At 42.3% G+C, this 18987-nt stretch overlaps 1 protein-coding gene across 4 annotated transcripts in view; it reads right to left on the bottom strand.

The window, feature by feature from the left end:
- Positions 1–18987, bottom strand: part of LOC101069053 (E3 ubiquitin-protein ligase Midline-1) — a 48739-nt gene that overhangs the window by 8798 nt on the left and 20954 nt on the right. For 3 of the 4 annotated variants that reach the window (XM_029840461.1, XM_029840460.1, XM_011606128.2), the window contains 4 exons: positions 13062–13849; positions 6328–6366; positions 4158–4253; positions 594–701 (listed from right to left, as the gene is read on the bottom strand). In XM_029840461.1, the coding sequence (XP_029696321.1) occupies positions 594–701; positions 4158–4253; positions 6328–6366; positions 13062–13781 (963 nt within the window). In that variant the 5' untranslated portion in view covers positions 13782–13849. The remainder of the gene's footprint in view (positions 1–593; positions 702–4157; positions 4254–6327; positions 6367–13061; positions 13850–18987) is intronic. The other variant, XM_003966452.3, reaches the window with a different exon arrangement.

Below are 18987 nucleotides of genomic sequence, written 5' to 3'. Positions count from 1 at the left end.
GGGAGTCGCAGTGGGTCTGAGTGTGGCACTAATCCCCATAATGACATCAGCCTGATAAGCACATCACAAATTCCTTCTTTAAAACCAGTTAAATAAATTGCTGGAAGCAACAGTTCTGGAAACGTCCTTGGAAATGGGGCTTTTGACTGCAGCCACCCATATTTGAAAAATAGTTTTGACCTCATAAAACACATACATTAATCAAACCATCATTTGCAAGTCCATTTGTTTGCTCTTTACTCCTAAAACCAGTCTGGACCTCATGAGGGGGACCCATGTTAGTATTTATTTACCTCACATGAAATGATGCCTTCATTTCAGTGATGAAGGTTCACCACAAAAACTTTATAATTTATGTTTATATTTGATTTCTGACAAGAATATGTTAAAAACACTGAACTTGAGTACCGTAAGTTATGTACAGCACTTGAGCAAATGTCTGTCGATTGTATCAAAACACCAGCAAATTCTTGCAGCCAGAAAAAAAATCTTCATTTAAATAGGAGGCAACCTTGAGCAGGACCAGGCTCGTATGGGGAGCTGATGGGCGGGTAATCACGTAAAAACGGGATGAAAAAAGGAATTGACCTGACCTTCCCTTCCTTGATCTTGCTGCCGATGAGCTCCCTCCTCCTCTGAATGATGTCAATGAGGACGTCGCACTCCTCCATGAGCTTACCCTCCTGACGGGACGCATTCACCTGCGAATTCATTTGCAAACAGAAGATTGGATAAACATAAAGACTGATGGATGATGGTGCATGTGTGTGTGTGTGTGTGTGTGGTGGGGGGGGGGCTCCTTAGGGACATCCGGTATTGTCAGTGGTTTCATATCATGTTGACAAAGGGACAGGATGTCACATTCATCCATCAGCCTTCCCTGTCCCCACCAAACACTCGCGGAAGATGAAGCATGTTGTCCAGACATTTTACCTTCCAGTGGTTTGGGAACAAGTGACAGTAGCATGAGCCTCTGACCGGGACCAGTGGATATTTCTGTTATATTTCTGTGGTGCAGTTGTTTGGCGGATGCAGGACTGTGACAACTTGTGACATCATCATTGATGGCAAACCAGAGACAATGTGGTTGATGACTGTTCTTAATCATCAGCCAACCTGAAATCAGACTCAGTAAAACTAATTTAAAAGGAAATTAAAGTCAGAGGATATTTTTGAGGATAATGACACCGTTCAGAGTCGCTCGAACACAACAGCCCAGATGAGATGTTGCTCGGGGGCTCTATTCACAAGGTTATTCTTTTTCTCCTTTTATTTTTCATCCTGGCTAAGTCTCTAAAATCCAATGGAGTCTAATTAAGAGACTTTTAGGCCTCGCAACAAGAATAATTCCACGGAGTGTGTCGTGGTTCGGTTTCTGGACGGCATCCGGGGGCAGGCCGATCTCTGCGGAGCGCGGAGCCTCCAGCGCACCTGCGGCTCGTTGCGCACTAATTAAGGCCGCGTCTACTTAAGGCCGCCCCTCCTAGCGGCCGGTTCCGGATTGTTGCTTTTGTTCGTGCATCTAGCGCCAGCTCCCCGAGATCGCCCGTCCTTTGCCTCATTGTTCTCTAGTTTTCTGAGTTTTTTCCTGTGCTTTGTCACCTTTGTTCAGTTGGTTTCTTCCCATCATTTTTGTTCCATTTTGAATGGTGATTTTTCGTTCGCTCTTTCAGTTGATACTTTTCCTGAGTTTCGTTGTTACTTTATGTGATCTTCTTGGATATTGTGCCAATAAAGAACCTTTTGTTTGGACTCTGCGTCTGGGTCCTGGCCTGCCAAACCGTTCCGTAACAGAGTGGTCTCTTCCGTAGGGCCTGATTTAGCCAGTTGTAAAGTGTTTTGTTGCTGGTTGAAGAGGAAGCAATAAAAGGGAACGGTGCTATGCCTGCAGCACTCCCACACATGCACGGGTTCAATTTTGACATCACGAGGTCTTTTGCCAGTTGTTCTATTCTAAATCACACCGTCAAATCAAGAGAAAAGCCACACACTCAAAAAGAGTGAAAGTTTTCAGTCAGGAAACTAGTATTAGAAGTTCCACAGAAGCTCTGATTCACAGTCCCTGACATTTCTCAGTGGAAACAAAAGTGACGCTGTCTGATCTTGCTCATCTGAACAGAACCAAGTGCCCATGAGGCAGCCAAACACACACACACACACACACACACACACACACACACACACACACACTCCAATTTAAATTTCGGAATGGAATTTTGTAGGCAGAATGTTAACTATGCAGGCACGCACCATCACGGTTCACACACGCTCTGTGATTAAAGTCATGTGTAGATGGAGAACATCTAATAAGTGTGGGCAGAGCTCTTAGCATGACAGATTGTGCCCTTCTGGCGAAATGGAGTGAATCATTCAACCAGAGGAAAAAAACACGCAAACATCTCTATCCTCATTAGAGTGTGGCAAATTTGAAACAGCGGATGCAAACAACACTTTCATGCAAATTAATATGCGGATGATATTTTTCTGCATTAGCAACATCTTAGAATTGTGTCCAGTGCTCCAGATCCAACAGTTTCAGCATCGAATTCCAAGATGATCCAGAGTGACCCTGAACAGAGCTGAACAGATCTCTGAATATGTGATGAATCCCATTACTGAATGAAGAACAAATTGCCAAGAAACAGCTTCATTTCTAAAGTAAAATGTGTGCATCCTTTATCTGAGGAAGAGCTTTGGAACACAAGAACCTGACGTGAAATATTCAGCAAGCTGCCAGCTGGTTCTCTCAAGTGACCTTCCTGTTGTTTGGGGAGGTTTTTTTTGGTCATTTTCACACCTCCCATGTGCATCTGCACATCAAATAGCTTCATTTATGGAGGCATGCATTCACTCTGGCTCCGGATCACAAAGTTCCATCTATTGCTCAGGCAGCATTCTCACCTAAAATGTACCATTGCTGTGCACTCTGAAAGCTATTTCAGGGGTTGAGGATTTTTAAATCCCCTATTCCACATTGTTGTGACTTAAATGTGCGAGATGCGGGCAAAAAAGAAAAAAACCCAAAAAAAAGAGTCACTTTTTATATGCTGTATTTAAAGTTTTCATTAATTTTCACTTGAAAACAAAATATCCCATAAAAGGAAGGGGGGGGAAATGAATTAATCCAAAACCAAAAAGACAGTACGAGTGTTACAAACGTGACTCGGATACAGAGATTGTTATTCCCAAAGAAACATGAGTAAACTGCCTGTTCAACCCAATGGGGTCAAACGTTTAAAGCTTCTTAATGGACCAACACAACACGAGCTAGCAGAGGCTTAGCACCAGACTGCCTGGAGGATACGCAAATCCACGTAAACCTTCTCTGTATAGTAAAATTATTAAATGGCCCAGTAATGCTCTCAAAATATTTAACCAGAATTTCTGTACGTACGACCTAAAGCACAATAGTTGACACTAGAGTTCAGTGTTTAGCATTTATAATGCAAAAATAGTCCTTGTGTGCATATAAAGCTATAATATGTTTAATGTCATTTATATTTTGTATTGTTTAGCCTTACATTGTTCATCTGCAAGCAAGAATAAGGAAAGATCTTTAAAATGATCTGCATAAAACTTGAAAAACTTGAGTTTAACAAATTTCTCTCAATAATATTTACAATGATGAACAAAAAAGTGTGATGTATTCATTGTTGCTTGAGCTCTGTGCGTTCCAAGTGTTTACTTCTAAATTAAACGAGCAATTCAAGCGCAAATAATGTTAGTTTGAATAACACCATCCAACCAATGTCTCCATAAAATAAAAAAACTTTTTTTTAAATTTTCATTCCAAATAAAAAATTACATGGATTTGCCACATTTCCCCGTCCAAAAAAATGACTTTCCTCTGATTAACATATTAAATATTTCAACCCTTTAATGAAGACAGACTATTTAAGCTAACCTTAGCAACCTCCATCTGAATAAACTTTTACTGAATAAACATTTAAGGGTTGACATTGCTCACAAAATGCTAATCTCTGAGATAATATAATTACAATGATGGGCAATAATGAATTCTATAGAAATGAAAATTCAAAATGTGATAATTTCCTGAATTTGAAAAAGCAGTATAGATGTTATATGATCAATATAGAACTATGTTCACTGTAATGGACAGAAAAATAGACAATATAGGTCAGTATTGGAGGACTCACCTCAACGTGTTGACATGTCTGGATTAGTTTCCCCATCAGCGACTCCAGCTCGTTGTTGCGTTTGATCAAATTGCTCAGGTTGGAGTCCAGGGCTTGCTGTAGCAAACACAGAAAGATAATATGTATTTTCAGGATTTGAGAAGTACTCTGAACCATATCTGGAGGATGCAGGAGAACCCCATGAGCTCAACCACCCAGAAGCATAAAGTTCTAAAACAACTAACAAAACAAGACAGAAATGCTGCAACGCTTCCCCCTCCACCGGGCTGCGAGGCTTCCTCGCAAAAATCCTCAGGAGTCGGAGGTTTCTCATGAAAAAGAGAAAGCGTTTTAGCCACATACCTCGGTGCGAGGGTGATACCCCTCGTCTCTGTATTGCCTCCTCATCCTGGCCAGTCTGAGCCTCCAACAGCGGATCCTACTCTAGAAGAGGATGTGACTGGGACAGCCACTCCACTGAGCAGCAAGCCATGCGCAAACCCAGCCAAGCAGCAAATTAGGCATCAAAAGCTTTCCCTATGAAAGCGCACAGCAGCACTCTCGGCTAACGAACCGGCAAACAGGTGACGGCACGTCAGCTCCCCATCCCAGAACACTCCTCCCCACTTTTTCTTCCTCTCCTTCTGCTCCTTATTTTATCCTCTTTTGCTGCCTTTTATCTGCCCCTGCACAAGCTGTCTCCTTTACTCCCAAGACCGTCGTGTTATTGCCAAACCGAGCGTGTTTAAGCCGCTCTGACGCTGCGTCTCCTACAGGACCCTTATTCCCAGGTGGGTCTGAGCTCCTGAGATTTCCTGACCAGGCACAGAGACCAGAGCTAAATCCAAAAACAAGATTTGCTGCAACTCAACAATGACAATCCTCCAACAACTCCCAGCAGTGTGGTCGGAACACAGGATGTGGCCTCAAAAGAAGCCACCCTGGAGGAAATCTTGAAAATACACAACCAGTGGTGGGATTTCTGCATGGCTTGTGTGTGTGTGTGTGTGTGTGTGTGTGCGCGCGCTCTGTAGTTGAACTGGAGGGGCTTAATGGATGACCTTAATACAGCGATGACACAAATGCTAATGCTGCATAAAGGCCTCCCCCCACCCCCAGGAGGAAAAACATAGGATGCTTCTGAAACTGTGGCATTAGAGGCAGTAAACTAAACCTTAAAAGGATGCAGGTAATTCAGCACCTGCATCGCATGCAGGCTCAGGGAACGCAGGGAAATCCGTGGAAGCTAACGTGGACGGTATCCAAGCTGCCCAGCTAGCGGTAATTGCTCAAAGCTGAACATCACGGCCACCTGTCAGCTGTCAATTACACACCTTCTTTGTCTTTCTCTTTCAGCCAGTCTGAACTACGTTTGACCCCACCACCCTTCCCCAGACAGCCCAAAAATCTGCCATCGAGGCTAAGCCAGAGATTTGATATGCTTCTTCAGCTATGATATAAACCGATAGATCCAGATGGGCCCAAACTAGACGGGTGGAGACTGTTTTTACAGAATTAAGCTGAATTTTAAAGCCAGCTCTTCGCATGAACGCTGAGGCCCTTCAAACTTTCTTACGACAGCCTCTGAGAGTGGTGGCGAGGCCATCAAAGCAAATCATAAGTGATTGACCCAGTTTAAAAGTACTAAAATGGATTATTCATGTCGCTTTGCTTGTGGGCCTTCATGACTCAGCAGATTCAGTCAAAAAACCAAAATTGCTGAGTCACTTGTGTTTTTCCTATTGATTACACAACCTTGCCCGAGAATGCCATCATTATAGAAATACGATTTTGTGACAAATAATAAATACAATAATAAATACAGTTGCACATGTCCTGCCAATATGTTTTATGGGACCTAAAAGGTCAAATTGTGTTAAACACGAGGTTTGTACAAGGAGGGCATCACTTTAGCATTGGCAGAAGATTTAAAATATCTAACAAGGTAGTGGAAAATGCACCAAGTGCTCACAACATATTGTGTTTTATAGGTTTAAAGGTTAAATCTTTGTGTCATGTGTCAACATGAGACATCAGTAAAAGCTCTGAACTTGTCCTTTCAGTCTTTCTTAAAATCTTTTTTTCAAATAATTAAAAAAAAGACTTAAAGAAAACTAAAAGTTTCAAATATATATATGCAGACATCATTTTGACATTTAAAAAAAAAAGACATAAATATACAAGTACTTACATTTCCACTGCAGGAGATTAGCGAGTCAGTGTCTTCACCCTGGAGGCAACATGTTTTTATATTTCACTTGTGTACTTTTCAGCAGATATTAATAATGTATTTTAAACTGTGCTGATGATTAATAATTCATCAGTGTAAACCAAAGTAGGCCTTTTTTTTGCTATCAACTGCACGTTAGGCCTTCTGGCCCAGACAACGTGCCGTTATGTTGCAGTGCAAGCTGTCTGAAAAGAAGACAGCAGCGTTCCCTCTTGGTGAGCTGACGCTGATTATGTGTCGTTGCGCTTGTAACCCAAAGCTACAGTGATAACCTGGTGCGGTGACACCCTAGAATGTCTACACTACTGCAGAAGAACAGCGTTCAGCTGGTGTTGCAGAAACATAAGTGCAACAAAAGTAGAATAGCCGACCAAGACTGACTTTTACCTTAATGGAGAGGGTGTAAAACCACTAAGCTGGAGAGTCACCAGCCCTTGTTGTGATTATGCATCAGATTTTGCAAGAATTAGCAGTAAATCGAATACTTGAAACAAGGAGCGTTGGCAGAATTATTCAAATAATTATTAAAATAATCTATTTCGCCATAGCAGAGACTCGGAAACGTATGGAAATACGTGGCAAAGTCTGGGTGACGTGTGCCATTTCAAAATAAAAGCATGGCTTCAAAAGATGACAAGGTTGATCCGTTTGATTTGATTCTATTAATGTGTGAGGTAGTTTGAAACTTACTGCAACAGTAAGGTACGCTGCCTTGTACACTAGTCAAGGTTTTAATGACGTTCAGTCACTGTGAAGTAATGCAGAATTAGGATTAAATAAACGTTTTCCACAAAGGCAAACTTTTAATCAGCTGACATCTCTTTGTCACTTTGTAATTCCTACTTTTTTGAATTACACATCACGCACAGGTAAAAAAAACGAACTCGTTGCAAGAGGATCTCTGTCTTTTTGAAGATCTGGGCCACTGAGAGCAGGATTGTGTGCTGACAAATCCTCACCCAACTGTCAAACTGAGTATGACTTTTCCCCCTGTTGCTTCTCTATGGGAGAGCAGGAGAGGGAGATGAGCCGCATACATGACACGTACAAAGGAGCAGAAATGGAAGCCTGCACAGCAGAGGCAGACGCAGAGAGAGGGGAGTGGGCAGAGCAATGTTGAGACAGGAGCTGAGAACGAGATGAATCATTTATTTGTTTACCCCTCTGTGTTCAGCCGTCTTTGCAGACAGCGAGGCAACATTTTATCTGCTCGGTCATCATTGGATTGGGATCTTCAGTTTTTGATGAAGAGGTACCGGTCTGTTTGCCTGACATCTAATTTTGCTTGACAGGGGCATAAATAAGGTGGGAAAAGAAAATAAAAATGTAAAGAAGGAATACAAGGAATGCTGCTGCAATTGTTGCTGGAAGACGTGAGGGCCCCAAGCTAAAAGAAATGTTCTGAACAGATGGATACCTAGTCAGAGTACTTGTAATCTGCGTTTTCAGGAGGATTTCCTTTTACAACGGTGAATACAGACTTGATGACACTTCAGGGTCTGTCTTTCTGCTGTAGTCCAAATCATTTACTTCAAAAAATAACAGAATTTCCTGAAGAAACTACATATGAAACACCCTGAATAATTTCTTGATACACACAAGAGCACGTATCCCACAATATTTCCTCTGTTAAATGAAATATGATCCAGAAACATCAGGGAAATATTACACACGACTAGATTACTCGAATGTATGCAAGAAACTGTGTGTAAGGTGCATTTAACAACCTGGATGCAGCTATAAATATCTTTTTAGATTTAAAAAAAACCAACAACACAGATTTCCATTTGTCTTGCATCTGATTGTTTTGTTCTCATTAATCCTTTTGTGTTGACACTCTTAAACCACATACATGTTAGCTTAGCACATTCTAACATTCTAATCCCCTTTGCTCACCGCATGGGGTAAAAAGAAATCTCATAACTTGTGAAGGCTGCAGAAGGGTCATTCGTCAATAGATTTAACCATGTTTGAGCCACCACAGTGTGGTATTTATTACTATATAATAACAAAGGTCCTCAAGTCCTCCCACAAAACCAAATATATATTAAAACATGCTGAACTGGTGACGTCATTTGGAGGATCGTGACAATACTTTATCTGACCACCAGGGGACGCTTGAGATGCTTTAACATGTATTTCTCAGAAAACTCATATTCATCCATTATCTCATCAACATTCATTTTTGCTAACATGCACGTTAGCAAACCTTTAGGCATGTTTATGAATCTAAATCAACATTTTTCCTGCTTAAGGGTCTGTAATCAGACCTGCAGTCAAGGACTTTAAGAGCTATTTCCAGCTGTCTTCACAATCAATTTCCTGTGACAGGGGTAATTTTATCTGCAAAAATGGACGGGTGTTTCCACAATAACCTCCATGTTTCTTATCAGATGCACCACCTCCGCCTCTGTAAAGAGGAAGCTAAACCAATCATCTGATATCTTGGAAAGAGTGGGAGGATATCTGCAGTTCTAGTGGAACAGAGAGATGCATGAAATGGTCCAGAAAATATGAGCAAAATATTCCCAGGCTACAAAAGTATGAGGAAACAATCCCATTTGAGTGAAAGGGGAAAATAAAAGAACACCATCATTTCCTAGTTTCCACCATTTGAGTTGGCTGTCAAATAGCCTTTCAGGCTTGTACTTTGTGACGCTCATGCAAACATTTCTGCCTGTATAAATTAAAACTTCAAAGAATTATCCAGCATCATTGCACAGCAGATGAGGCCATTTAAAAGCTGCAGCTACATTCAGTTTAGATATGAAATAAAAGAGACATCCTTCATTAAGAGGAATTATCTTAATTAGCTTTCAACAGATGCGTGCATTAAATCATCTTGAAAAACACAATTACTGCTGCTGTCGGGAGGTTTTCGCTGCTGCTCTGTACATTTAAAAACATAACAGGAATACATTTTGCTGAGAAATGAAAGGTTAAGTGAACTGACATGTGTGCCGACTCCAGCTTTCTCCTTTGAAAATGAATTTTGCCTGAAGGCTGCGATAAATTTAAAGCCTTGATGTTACGGAAGATGCAACAAAACAAGTCAGTGCAGTGAGGATGCACAGGGACCTTATTTGTTTCAGCTTTTAGTTTAATTTTGCTTGACTCACAAAGCTGTTGCTTTGTTTTAAAAAATCCTAAAGGAAATATATGCACATTTAAATACAGTTCAACGCTGGTAAAAGATGAAATTAAAGATGAAATAGGACAATTCCACATAACACAACAGCTAATTTCATCATATATTGTCCAATCTGAGGATGTATTTGGGGGAATCTTGAAGGACAAATCTCCTTCTGAGAACAATTAGAGATACTCTTGGTGGTTGTTATAGCCAAAACAGTGCCAGGATTCACACAAGGTCAGAGCTACCATGGGGTCACAACCTGCTGTTCATAGAATGACAGATTATGCACCAGCTGTGTGAGATATATCAGGGCACCGGAGGTGTGCAAATCCCCACTAACCTCAGGCATAAAGGGCACATTTGCTTGCTGCGTGTGAAGATAAAATATGGCCGCCTGCATTATTGTCAGCTTTAAGGGAGCGAGGGCATGTTGGAGTGGTCTCTGATGATGACTCGCATGTAGGAAAACTCCCCTGGAAAATGTGGGCATGTAAGGATGAGAGGCAGCCATACGTGTTTTTATTTTTCCACTTGCTGTCAAATTACAGAGATCCTGAATACTTCTGCAGTAATTAGCCTGCAAAATTCCAGCTTATATCAAACTAAACAAGCTTCCAGCAAGCAGATTCCTACATTTAGCCTTCCTATAGGATTTGTTTATCGAAGTGTTGACAGATTTTTTTTTTTTTCAAAAGGCTTATCATCTATATAACTACTTTAAAAATGTAGAAAGCAGTGTCTGGTGAAGCTGAGAAATGTTTCTGACAGTTTAAAAAAATGGGGACGGATTAGAGACAGATGCAATATGTTAGCTAATCAAAAACATCTTCTTTTGCTAGCATAATGTAAGCATAATGCTGTAATCAGTTCGGATTGAGCAAGTAATGAAGCGCTGCCAGAAAATCAAACTGCAGAACAGGTCAGCATCAGAAATGCTGCAGAACCGTGAAACTGATTATGCAAATTCCCTGTGATGATTCCTCTTCAGGTGCCAGCGGATAAAATCTTGTACTTTCCTCTGCCAAGGCTGATTCATGAGGAAGCAACATTTGACTTCTTGAATTACAATGAATATTTTTTGACCTCAGCAATGTTTATGAAGTGACTTAATGCCCAAGAACGTGGGAAGCATTGAAAAATGTGACATTATCTGAATGGTCAACAGACATTTAAGGAAAAATAGCAAAATAAAACAGACACTTGGAGATGCACATCCATTGATTCATCTCCTCCCACTATATCCCTCAACGGGGCACTTTAAACAACCATTCACACTCATTTTCACACCTTAGCTCAATTTTAAATTAATCTATCCAACAAATGTATGCTTTTAGACTGTGGGCGTTATCCGAGTCCCCAGAGAGAAACCCCACATGGACAGGGAAGATCTAGACTCCACAAAAAAGCCCCAGGCCCTTGGAACATTCCTGCTGTGAGGGAACAGTGCTAACCCCTGGTTGTCTTGCCTCCGGTTCTATCTGCACCTCCAGTGGCAACAACGAAATACTGTACCTGAACCCGCAGCATTTCTTCTTGACTAAAATCAGGCTGCCTATCGATTACATTACATTACATCACTAATATACAGCCGAGCAGCAAACTGGAATTGAATTTGAATTGAATTTTAGGTTGTTATTTGAACATGTGGTTAGTATTAAAAAACAAACAAGACAAAACACACAAATGTGAAAACACTTGAAACAAAATCATACCAAGATGTCCAAAAGGAGTAGGAAGAAGTATAAGCTTAGTGAATCCTACCCTTTCTCCATATCTTACACTTACCGTAAATTCATCAGATTTCCTATCTTTATTTACCTCCTTTTATGAAGACAAACAACCTCACCAAGTCACCTAATCAGTTCCCAGTGTTCCCTGTATTTAGCTGTTCCCATCACTGGTAATTGGTATCATTGTGGTTTAGACAATGACCCAGAGCAGGAGCTGAATGGTTTTCTGAAATGTTATTTTGGAGCGGATTTAATTCCCCTTGTGTTTGTCAACTTTGAGTTGGAAAAGTTGACTGAAATCCAAACTTCCACAAGGAAGGAGGGATTACGTGCTTCTTTCTCCCTGTGTCCTGGCACGATGCCGATCGGGTTCAAATACCGCACATGTGAGTCGCACATTCTGCTGTGATGTTTCTTCAAAGGGGTGCTGTGGGTGGACCATCAGCTTTACTTTCCACGGGCGCTTATTAGGGGGGAATGTGTATGGTCATAGCTAAAGTAGTGAAGATAACGAGCATTCATTAGAACATTGTGTTCTCTGACCTGTGATATGCAGTTCTTACTTTTCTCTCATCCCAAATGAACAGATCAGAAAGAGCAGCCTGGTAATTGGACGATGCGCTGACGTGAGGATGCACTGCTAATTGCTCTTAGCTGCCTAAATTTGCTGAAACAGGCAAGATGAGGAGGTGCAGGAACATGTCTTCTGCAATTGGAGGATTGGAAACTATGGGCTTACGTTTATCCACCTCTTACGACACACAATGCCCTGTAAAAGAGTTTGGTCGGGCTTAAATGTGGTCATTTTAACACTAAAAGATATTACCCTCCTTTGAGAGGCTTTGGCAGGTTTTGTTATTCTGCTCCAATGTCTCAAAAGTTAAAGAAAATCAGTAGAATTTCGTATCAGCATGGGATCGGTTGGTGTAATGGTTTCCTTCATTACACTGAAGAAAGGGCCTGCCTCCTCCCTGCGGATGTATTACCTCACACTCAAGCACTTGCTTCAAATTTCTTTTTAAAAGGAAAAAGCTCCTTCTCATAGGAGAAATGCCTCAATGTTTGATTCTAGGACTCTTAAAAGAGCTGCGTAAACACTTACTGCAGATTGTGCAACAGGGTACTGCTGAAAAGGTTCCCTCGGTGAACCACTGAAAGTACTTTTTCACTCGCTATGTGATTTGTTTTGCAAAGGTTTGCAGGGAAAGGATCCATTTATCGACCCGCTGCTTGTAGGAAACCACTTATTCCAAATCAGGGTCACTGGAGGTGCTGGGGTCCATCCCGGCAATGGCCGGTGAGTGGCAGGAACACAAAGGACACATTAAAAGATTAGTCCAAAAACATCATCCCCTGAACACTCTGAGGACGAGGTCCAACTGTGTGAGCTCTAATTTTACCTACACACATACAATAGACGCCGCCTCCGTGGCCATTAGCGGCAGACTCTAACTGTCTAATAATCTACGCTCAATTAATCGCATACCTACACCCCATGGGGCAATCAGGACTTGTTAACCTGCAACCTCATTTACAGCACCGCGCCTCGCCACTAATGACACCTCACATATCCGTTCCCAGTGCGTGTTTCGGACTAACCCTCCTGGCACGCTGGTGTTTTTGTTGTGCTAATAACTTAAAAATAAAAAAATGATAAAAAGCCAGACTGAGATCCTTTACAGATGGAAGCATAGCAGCAAATTCTGTACATGAGATCCCCTCTTATTGAATCAAACTTTTGCATTTGAGGCCTTTTGCATCCTCAGGACTAAAAAGAAAATAATCAACAAACAAAAAATGATGCAAGACAAGTAAACACCTTTGCCTACCTTGAGCTTTTCATAGCGGTCGCTCAGTGCTGTCACCTGGTGGTCCCTGTGCCGTCCGACTAATTTGCACAGCGAGCAGATCAGCTGATCGTCTGTGACGCAGTACATGTTGACCTTCTCTTCCTCGTGCTCGAGACACTGCAGCCCTCTGAGGTGCGAGTCCGGCATGGGCTCGATCAGGCGGTGTCCGGTGAACGGCTTCTTGTTTGGGTGAGTGGCCCTGAGGCACTCCTCGCAGTACGACACCTCGCAGGTCACGCAGGTTTTTACCGCGTCCTGAGGAGGGTCCTGCTCGCAGAACTGGCACTGGACCGGTTCGGGTGGCGTACCTGGGCTGGACATGGCGGCACTGACAGGTACTAATGCCAGTCGATTACTCCCTTCTTCACCGGGAGAGTTGGGCCCGCTGTGGGGCAAAGGCAGAGGTAGAGGCAGTCCGGCCGAAGATGAGGCCCGTTGCACTCGGTCAATAATGTTCTGCAAGGTCACGTTTCTCTTAAGGCCCTCAAGTCCACGCTCAGGACTCAGGGAAATGACATATCTACAGGTAGGGCACTGGAAGGCACCAATGCTCTGAACGGATTCGTTGGTGGCGCAGTGGGAGATGAGAATGCGGTGGGCGCAGCCAAAGCACAGGCTGTGAGCGCAGGGGAGCAGCAGCGGGTCTTCAAAGAGCTCCAGGCAGATTGGACAGGTCAGCTCTGACTCCAGAGTGTCCATCCTGCTCAGAAGAAACCAGGCGGGACCAGGCGCAGTGTCAACAAAATCCAGAAGAGCCGCTCAGCCGTCTGTGAGACACGAGAGAGATGGACGTCAGGAGGCACAAAGAGAGTAGAAAGAGAAAAGGGATTTGTGATTAAATGGCTTGAAACAGCTTTACTGCTTCACGCTTTCTTCAGGGGGTTGATATCTCAGGGGAGCAGACCACTGTCTTAACTGACTAACTTAAAAACAATGCCAGAGCATTTCAAGCTGGATTTTCTTTCACAGACCTGAGAGCTGAAGACAGGGACAAAATTAAAGTATCCTAAAACAAGAAAAAACACTGAAACTGAGACAATAAAAGTCACCGGGGCTTTATTAAAAGTGCCAACAATCACTCTGCTGATTATAGTTTTCATCAATTTGAAAATAAGACACAGGCTGTTTTATCACAGGTTGCAGAACCGCTGTCATAAAAGAAGGTGCTGTTTTCATTTTCTTTGTTTACCAGCATCATCAATTCAAACTCGGTGCAGTTTTCAAGGGAAAGGTGGCGCAGCACTGATAAAAGGAGGTGCGGCAGGAATAAAACAGCATCACTGGTAAAGAGCAACAACAAAACAATCAAGTAATATGGGCAACATCCATCACTGGTGTCTCCAGAGAAGCACAACAGGTCTCCAAACTTTTGGTCTTTGCAGGAAGTTTTGCAACAAGGTCTCGTAAACACGATTGCTTTCCCCTTCATCGGCAATGATTTATGATTGATACCGTTCTCAGCGAGATCTTACTTTATCTTAAAAACACGACCTTCAGGTTCCTGCTGCCACGCAAGGAGCTGTGTCTAGTCTCCAGAGAGCAGCCTGGAAAACAGCCACAGATAAAAATGCCACGCGTTCTTCAGAGGGCATGGTTTTTCACCTTTTGTAAGAATCTTCACAAAGGACGAAATTAATTTTGAGCCCACGCAAGCAGGTAACTCCAGCACTTCAAACAGCCTTCAGTAAAGGGGGGATATTTCTACAAAGCTGCAGCTCGCAGGGGTGCTCTTTAGTGTTAAAAGCTGCTGCTTAAAGATTAATGAATGAAGAAATCGCCCGGTGTTTTAATGTGTGTTTTCAGAGGCATAAAACATGAATTCTTCTTTTACTTCCAGTTTTGCTCGTTTTTATATTAAAGCCTGCGTGCTTTGTTGAGCCAGTGGTGCTGACCTTGACATCTTTTCCTTTAATTCTACAGTCATGAAAACCCATTTTTCCTTTTTGATTCCAAAGATCTTGAACAACAATTTTTTGGGCAACAAACCTAATCAGCTGCTGGTGCTGTGTTCCTTGCAAGCTTCATTAGACAGTAAATCTCATTACCCACAAGTTTCATCAGTTGGACTATAAGTTTAACTTTCGACCTCTGGTTTCTCTTTTCTTCTGTGGGAGAAACAAGATGGTTCGTTTATGGTTACGTAGGGATTTCACAGATTCAGACAGGCAAACACATCTCCACACACACACACACACACAAACACACACGAGGGCATACAGAAACTCTTCACAAACCCTCCAGGGATATGGGATCACTGAAGAAAATGAATTATTGCAAAAACAACAGATAAGACTGGCATAAATGGATTTTATTAAACACTTAATTATACTATAAAACAAAGCATTAAATTAAAAAGTTTATGTGCATGCATTAAAGAAGAAAATCTGAATCTTATCTTGATGCATATTTATGCAATCACTTCTTATCTAATTAATGGTAAGTCTGTTTCAAACCTCTAGATTAGATGTTAGATGAAGATAAATGAAACGCATGCATCTCTGCAGTGGCAGAAGTGAGGTGTTTTCAGTAGATGTCACTGTTCACTGAGCTTAAGGCTTGGGTGCCTCTGAATGGACCGCTGCACTGAGAACTCCCCCCCATCTGTTTGCCATTTTTTAAAGCAGTTTTCTTTCATTGGCTCAAAAAGAGAGGGGGTGGGGGGCAATGCACCAGATAAACCGAGTCACCCGTGATGACTGACGTCAGATGACATTCATTTGCAGCCCAGATTAGCGTATATGCAAGAGATAAGGAGGGGGTGTTGTACACATATGGTATTTTTATCCCCCATACAAACATTCTCTGTACAGAATGAATAAAACTCATACAGCTTCAGCATGTCTGATGTCTGAAGTTCCAAAATAGGATCTGCGTTTGAAGACAGAAAGGTTTGGATGGAGGAGAGGGTGGAACCTAAGTAGCAAGGGATTCAGCAATCACACGCTTCAAATGACATGACATGAGAGTGTTTGGAAAGATGCGTAAACATGAGTCGTCCCGGGATACGGACCACTTGCATTTACACTTTCCTGCACCTTTACATTGTCTCAGAGAGCCTCTCAGAGGAATTTGTGTCTCCAGTTATTTTGTAGACAGAGACTGAGGCTTGCCTCATAGAACATGAGCAGATTTCAATGTATTCTGATGCTATTGACATCTTTCCCGTCCAGTCGTAGCAGGGGACCATGATTAAAAGCTTTAAAAAATTACAGCATTCCTGTGCTACCGTCATGCTATTAGTCCACAAGGAATATAAATTGTTAGCAGATAAATGTTGTGAATTATCAAACCAGCACACATTCACCAAAGCTTAAACAACCAACAGATAGAAAACAAAAACTCTCCTGGGAGAGAGTCTCCTCAAACATCTCTTTATTCTCTGTCAGGGAAAAGACCAAAGAAATGCAAATTCACTGTTCCTTTGGTTTATTAATGTATTTTAGTGACAGGGAGGTGTTTATAGTATATTTTATTGCCTCCTGGTGGCCAAAATGTCAAATTACACATCTATGAATTGGAAACTGGGGGCCCTAGCCCTGATTGATTAAGTTGCTCCAATATTAAAGTTAATGTTTCTCAGTGGACAATGAAGGTCGAATGGCAGATGGTTCAAATCATTTCCCAAATGACAAATCTTGGAATGATTTAGCTCTAAAAGTCAGAGCTTCCACTCAAAATTCACTCAGGATTTTTGTTTTGTTTTGTTTTGTTTTTAAAAAAATGTAACACCGCCTGAGACAAACACACACTGACTCACACCCACATGAGCAGGTGAGACAGGGTGCGTTGTCTCTGTCCCTGCCACGGGTGACATAGTTGAACCGCATGACACCGCTGAAGCGGGAAGACAGGCGCAGGCGGAAGGAATGGACGGAGGCAAAAAAATAACATCCACTCAGTTGTTTTTCCTGCCATTTCCAGGCTAAGATGTGTGAACATCAGAGGTGCCAAAGTGTGCAAGAGAGGCCCACCTCCTCTCAGTGAAATGTCAGTACCGGCAGAGGGGGGCCGCACAAAGATGATTGAAAGAAAAGATTCTTCCTCTTCTCCCCCTTCAGCATATGTGTGATAAATAACCCCCCCCCCCCCCCCCCTGACCACAAACTGATTACATTTGTGTTCTGGTTAATACATCCTGTTTAAAATGACATGGGAAGAAAGAGCTCTGACAAGTGTACATTGTTCTCCTTCCCCTTCTTTTTCCCTTGAATACACCTTAGGGGTCATATCATGTGTACATACATTTTTTCCGTGCCCATTCGGGCAAGCACTGTGGATTGCTAAACCTATATTTAAAGCACACCAACATACTTTAAAGTTGCATTCTAGAAGTTACACATTTTACTCCTTATATTCTAATTTACACTTGGGATTCTTTGCAAATATTACGATCAAGGAGTCTGCTTGACTTGGTTTTGCACTTTACTTCAGCCTCAAGGACAACATCTGCTCTTAATTTGGATTCACTTTTTTGTGTCAAATGTGGAATAAACTATTATAAACCATCAGTGGTGGATGTACACCTCCAGCTGATGTAGAGAAGCACCGAGAACATATTTTAGATGGCCTTGGAGACAGTAATAGAAAGAGCAAAGAACAAGACAGATGATGTGGTTGGACTCTTTTCCAGTGTCATCTTAGGGTCAAACTGAAGATGTCACTTCTATTTAAGAGCTGCAGCCCATAGAGAGACAATTATTCATCCAACAGTGCAATTTCATCCATCAGTAAATCAGGGAGTGACCTCACTTAACTGTTGTTCAGCCAAAAAAGGTATTAAAAATATAATGAGTGTGGGCGGGTTCTTATCCATCCAGGTCGTGGAAGGTGTCCGTGTTAAGGCAAACGAACCTCTCCAGAAGACTTATCCTCTTACCGGACTCTAAGAGTTGATACTTCACAGCACAAGCATCGTTCCTGGGTCAGTGAATGAGTCTCACCCTGACAAAAGTGACCATAAAGACTCCTGATGATGGAGAGGGTCGCCAACTCCTTTAACCACCACGACACCAAGTGGAATGCCACAACTCAGCGTGTCAGTGAGAACTTAAGAAGTCTGTCAGATCTAAAGTGATAGACGTGGTCTCTCATTCTGTTGAGGACTGGGCTGAGAAGCGGAGGGTTCCTGGTTCAAGCCCCGGTGTGTATAAAACATGGAAGGTGTTCTGGCAGTAGTGAAAGGTGACATGATGCCTCCAGAGTACCACTGAGGTACCCATGAGCAAGGACAGAACCCCCTCTAGAGCTCACATAGGGCTCTGCAATGAGCTGGTGATTCATTCAGGGTGTACCCTGCTGTTGCCTATGCAGCTGGGATAGGCTTCAGATTGTCCCTGTTACCCCGAAAGGAATAAAGAAAATATATAATCTCAAGATTACAACCAGCTAGGACTGGCATAAACTGGCCAGAGCCAAAGCTGGTCCTGCATGACATTCCCGAACAGGTATGAACACGTCTTACGTCTGGGCAAACTCCGAACTCCCGGTGAATGTCCGTCTGAAAAAGGTCACTAGCCACCGTCATGCAAGAAGACCCTCTGGTTAGTGCCTGAACCTTGAATCACAGCTAGTAATGCTCCACTTTGGAGAAATGTCAAATTAAGGAAGCAATGAAAACTAAACCTGGATCTCACCGCCTGTTTATACGCAGCCAGACTCTGCCATTAGTGCGCGCTCCACTTCTAAATCTTTTATTATTGTCAGGGCCCCAGCAGCTTTGAGGCTTTCCCTTCCACTCGTAGTTTAACCTGTTAAAAATTTTATGACAGCTCTCTCTTTCCATTTTCTAAAAAACGATTCGACAAAAGTGCAGATGTGGATGAAAAGCACAGGCTGGAAAGGAAAAATGGGATGAGCGCTTCTAATCCATGAGGGGCGTCTATAATTCCGCAGTACAATCAATAAT

The sequence above is a fragment of the Takifugu rubripes genome, chromosome 8 (genome assembly GCF_901000725.2).
Source record: "Takifugu rubripes chromosome 8, fTakRub1.2, whole genome shotgun sequence".
NCBI lineage: Eukaryota > Metazoa > Chordata > Actinopteri > Tetraodontiformes > Tetraodontidae > Takifugu > Takifugu rubripes.
This window is presented reverse-complemented; position numbering and strand designations above follow the sequence as displayed.